Source organism: Gavialis gangeticus, unplaced genomic scaffold, assembly GCF_001723915.1.
Source record: "Gavialis gangeticus isolate Ggan-Ray unplaced genomic scaffold, GavGan_comp1, whole genome shotgun sequence".
Classification (NCBI taxonomy): Eukaryota; Metazoa; Chordata; order Crocodylia; family Gavialidae; genus Gavialis; species Gavialis gangeticus.
The window spans coordinates 13,186,013-13,191,484 of NW_017729031.1; the positions used below are offsets into that span (position 1 = coordinate 13,186,013).

At 37.4% G+C, this 5,472-nt stretch overlaps 1 protein-coding gene across 6 annotated transcripts in view; it reads left to right on the top strand.

The window, feature by feature from the left end:
• ZEB2 (zinc finger E-box binding homeobox 2) overlaps positions 1–5,472 on the top strand; it is a 164,736-nt gene that overhangs the window by 125,207 nt on the left and 34,057 nt on the right. For all 6 annotated transcript variants that reach the window (XM_019522453.1, XM_019522450.1, XM_019522452.1 and 3 more), the window contains one exon: positions 3,743–3,814. In XM_019522453.1, the coding sequence (XP_019377998.1) occupies positions 3,743–3,814 (72 nt within the window). The remainder of the gene's footprint in view (positions 1–3,742; positions 3,815–5,472) is intronic.

Genomic DNA, 5,472 nt, shown 5'->3' on the forward strand with positions numbered 1-5,472 from the left:
GGATCAATAGTTAAAACTGATCAAATCAATAGAGTCTAGTTTTAGCATTTTATAATTCCAGCAGGTTTCTGCAGTGGTCATGGAACATAATTCTAAATGTTTAAAATATAATAAAAGAATGCTGTGCAGAATCTTTTGATCACCTGTAGTTAATGAGGCCTGTAATACAAATGAATAGGCAGTTCTTATGCCCTTACCTTTATGGTAAATAAAACAGTGTTCTCGTCTCACAATAATGAAATAAAATGTAAATCCTTAATCCTATTTAGCCATTCTAGTTAGACAGTCAAAGAAAGTTACTCTGCTATTACCTGTCTAGTTCTAATGATTGGTCATGATTTATTGTGTGTTTTTTTATTGTTCTAAAAGTGCTCTGATGTGGTGCCTTGATGTCTAATGAAAAGAGATTGGTCTTAAAAAGCTACTCATTGTTTATCCTGACTCTTAGATAACACATTTTTCTTCTGATAAAATATTTTTCTTATTTATTGTTCAAAACACACAATATAGACAATAATTCTAATTCTGGTGCTGTTTTATTCAGTAGTGTTTTATCCCTGGTGCCTGACTGTCTACCATAGTACCTCAGCACATAGCTTTACTCTGAGATAAGCCCCCTCTCCTTTGCTCTTTCTCCCATGCTTTCTGTAGTTTGTCTGCAGGATGCAGGTTTTGAACTGAAGAGCGCAGTGGAGTTCTTACTGTGCCTTTCCGGTTTCAGCACAATCAAAGTTTTGTGTTTGGAATTGTCCTTGACATTCTTTCGTCCCACAATGGGGTGGACACAGTGTGCTGGAAACCATGACATCATTATCATTGACACAGACTTAAATAAATCACCTGCATCTTGGCCTCTTTCTGCTTATTCAAGGATTCTTCATCTCAAGGAAGAAAGTGCTCTTTATTTTTACAAACCTTTATCCTGGGGGTGGCTGGAAAATGCAAACTTTTACAAGTGTTTTCAAAATAAATACACTATGTGGTTTTAGACAGACATAGTACATTTGGTCAGATGTGTTCTGAGTAGTTAGGTGCACTCCAAAAAATAAACCAACACAACTCCCATTTACAATCAGTTCAAATTAAATAAATTCTAGCTTCACATTTGTAGATTTATTTGCTGAATCTGAACACATAAGGAATTCTCCTGCTCTTATTCCTACCAGTTTTACAGTCAGTGCAGTTAAGTCTGATTTATACCTGTAAAATGACATCAGAAGCAGAGCTATATATTTGTAGTTTATACTTTAAAATGCTGTTTAAAATGGAGGGTGGGAAGAGGGGAGAGAGAACTACTTTTCAGGAAGCTTATATTTAAGGCTTGGAGGGTGCCATATGAGGTTACAGATTTTCTCTAGTAAGAAATCAGGTACAGGTGAAAAAAAGTCAGTTAATCAAGCTTCTAAATGCAAGAAAATCAATTGTGCAACCGTCAGCTAAATGAGAAGGAGATCTGTACATAAAAGATTGCAGAATGCACTTTTGTGACCTGAGCAAAGTGAGAAGCAGCATAAAGCATTTGTGAGCATTTAATAAATTTTGGGAAGCAACTAGATACTGTAACTTCTCTTTACTACTGAAGAAAATGACAATGAGGAAGGAAGTGCAGCAGAAATCTTGAACATTACCACTATTATGCAAAAAAAAAAATGCTGTTAACTGTTTTCCCCCTAGTGACTGGGTAGATGTGCCCTCAGATGGAAAACTTATGATACTTGTGACTCCCTACTACCAGAAATCACATGAGACAATCAAGGAAGAAAATCACAATAGCTATATTTATATCTAGCACTGAACTTCTCAGAAATACTGTGCCTTGATTCAAATTTCTTGTTGGCATTAGGAAAAATATTACACGTCAGGTTGTTTCAGCAGATCAATTATCACAATTGACAACATTTTAATAGTGCATATTGAACTCCTAAATGTTTTGGATGCAAGACGTCCCTGTGAAAATGTTCTTTACAGAAGGCAGAAGGCCAGATCTGGGAAAAGAATCAAGCCTGGCTTGTCTGTTGTACAGTTTAAACAAATATTTTTCATCTGGTCTGCATATTATATGCTTTTGTACAAATTTAGCATCTGTTTGTACCTGCATATTTTAACTTAAGGGCTTTCATTATTTTTTTTAAACTTCAAAGCCATAAACCTGTATATTTATACCACAGCATTGTACACTGGTTGTAAAGCTCTGAATTAAGTCATTTTGTGCTTTAGTTTTGATTAGAATGATACAATTAGAACCTGTTATTCTACCAACTAATTACTTGTAGAATGTGACATCTGAAGAATACTACAAGATTACAAATTTAGGAATGAACAGAGAATGTGTTCTGTTTATACTATTCCCTCATCTTCAGTCAAATCATTGTCATGGAGATGGATTAATACTGGGCCACTTTCTGTCCTCATCAAAATCTTTATCACAAAAATGAGAAATAAGAATTTTAATGTTTCATGTACCAATAAGAATTTTAATAGTATGCTTTGACCTTCTTGATACTCTATCATTTGATTGGCTGACTGGAGTCCATCTCCCTGGTTCATCATATGGTTATGCTCATTTCTGGGAAACACTTTTTTGATGAACCATTTCTAGATGCCTTCCTAGATTGTATATTTTATGAATCCAACTAAATAAAAAACTAATTCTGTTCTCCATTTAAATCTCAAATCCTATATACAGTTGTGTGTGAGCAGAAAACAGACAGAAATACATATATATGCATGTCTTCAAAGATGAAAAGGAAGGGATTTGGGAGAAAATGGAAAGGAGTGGGAGAAATATTACTTATATTTAGTTCTACCTGTGAAAATCATTTAGAAAGCCAAATTTTAACCACTAAGTATGTGTGAGTACTTGTTGCACTCCTGCTAACAAATCAGCAATAAAAAATTAGGTTGACAAGAACCTTAGAAATGTCTAAGATAGATTGACAAATAGATCAAAAAGAGAACTGTGCTATCCTCTGGTAAGGCTTGAAACTAGCTTATCGTTATAAAACCTATTTTAAAATACATCCAACCACAGCAACTTCACCAAAAGCAAACTGCTCCATGACAGATAGATGGATAGACAGATAATTCTGTACATAAAGTACTCATTTGCATGTGAATTAACCCAATTTCTAGTTACAAATAGAGACTTTGCAAGTGCAAAGAGAGCACTAACAAATTGCACCAGCAAAGCTGCCCACAGTTGAAAATATAGGTGTTACATTTTTGCACCTGTTTGGTATTAATATATTTTCCACTCCATTGGAGTTTAAAATGAGGAAGACAAGTCAAACAACATCTATACGATAGCATACTTAACAGATAGAAAGATATATTATCTGCTGTCCATAATCCTGCCTTCTGTATTTGCCATCACTTCACATAACATGCCTGCTCTTCCCAGGTACCAATAATTCCATTATATTTGACTATTAAAAAAATGTTTTCCCCCCTTCCCCCCCATGTTGCTTGTTGGATTTCATATTGGAAAAAGCTTTTCATTTACCCCAAATAAATACCTCTGTTTTTCACTATTTGCTGTAATGTTTGAAGTAAATAAGTTCTTGTCCAGCTACCACGACTGAATTCATTCAGTTGCCAGAACAAAGGCATTGTATGGAGGTTTACAACAGGCTTTTTTCTGTTTTCTTTTAAAGAATCTTCCTTGTTACTGCAGTGTACTTGCTAGCTATGTAAGCAGCTGAATAATGTGCAAATGCTAAAAATGTGCATACTTATTTTACAGAAGAAATGAAAGAGGAATATGACACTATGGGGCCTGAAGCCACAATTCAGACCACTGGAAACAATGGTACAGGTAAGACAAATGGAGCATTTGAACATCCTTTTTGTTCCACATTATTTAGAATTAGCTGGGCATGAGGGGAAGAAGTGACTAAAACATTTATTTCCGTTTTCAGATGAACAATTGAGAAATGTTTAAATAATTGTCCTATTTTTTTCTATGTTTGATTACAAACTTGGTTTTCAATTAAAAATCAGTCTCTCTTTCTCACACGCCCTCCCCCAACATGCCTCAACCCCCCGTTTATTTTAACTGCATCCCGTTGTACGCTAATACAATGTTTTCCCAGTAAGGGTGACTACACTAATGTTTAAAGTCACTGGGCCAAGATACAGTAGTCTTTTAATGAGAGAGACTGTACAAAGAACTTGATAATGAGGATGGGGTGCACCCTTCATGGCAGCCCCAGTTTCGCATGGCACACGGAGTAAGCTACTTCAGAGACTGAAAACATCTCTTCAGAAAGATATACATAAACCTCCAACCTACATACACAGACACCACACACTTTAAATGCATATTTATGAGATATTTTTGTTTGTTTCTTTCTGGCTAATCTTCTTTTCTTGTCACTTTCCACATCTTTCTTTCCCCAATTCTTAGAAATCAATTATTTTCTTGTGGAAAAAGAAAGGCAACAGAAATATTTGATAGGCATCATTTCTGGGCCATCTTTTTTTCACCTGGTAGCTGAGAAAGTCAGCTAAGGGTTCTGTTACTTTTTTTTTTGAGTCCAATAAGTTCTGAAGCTTAACTGTGGCTAGGTGCAGACATTTAAAAACCACAGGGCAGAATCTGTCTAAGTTGCACAGTGTTCTGAAAGTGGTGTGGTTTAGATCAGCAGTAAACAGAACATACATTTGCCCTTTGGTGCGGAGGGAGGCAAATCTTAGGCCAGGTTCTGCCATCTTTATACCAGTTTATATGAGCTTAATTTCTGTTCTGTTATGGGTATACACTGGTTTCTGATTACTTGTACCAGTAAAAGTATAATGTCTGTACCTGGCCTGTGTTTTTTTCCAAGAGTCAGAAGGCCCTATTCTATCCTTGGCATAGCTGATTTCCATGCATTACCCTATGTTCATCTTCTAGTCTGCTATAATTACTATTTCAGATGTTGCACATAGTCCTTCCCATCTACACCCTTAAATTTGTAGATGTTTTGCAGGACAGATAAAGTGCTATGCATCACAGAATATTAGATTCATAGGGTGCTTACAGAAGTGCAGGAAGGCACTTGCAATCACACTGTAACTTTTGCACTTTACACAAAGTGCTAAAAGTTACAGCACAATCAAACATAATAGCCATTTGGCATTATATGGGAGGTGCTCAGAGGCTTCCTGCACTGGCCAAGAACCAGAAGAAGGGTTGTTATTGCACACCTCCCGGCATGCTCTTTAGGCTTCGGGGGCAGCTGGAGACTGCTGAGAGCAGCTGAAGAGGCTAGCCATAGCCAAGCAACCTGCCTATCTGGGGCTGCAGTGGCTGGCCCTGCCTCTGGGCTGTCAGTGATGGCCTCTCATCCCAGCCCTGCTTCCTCCCTCTGGTCAACTGGGAGCCATAACCTGGCCACGGGGAGGGAACGGGGATGGTGTCTCTCCCTGCAATGCCCCCAGAACCAGGGGAGCTGGCAGCCAGCCTGGGCACACTCGGGGGGGGGGGGGGGG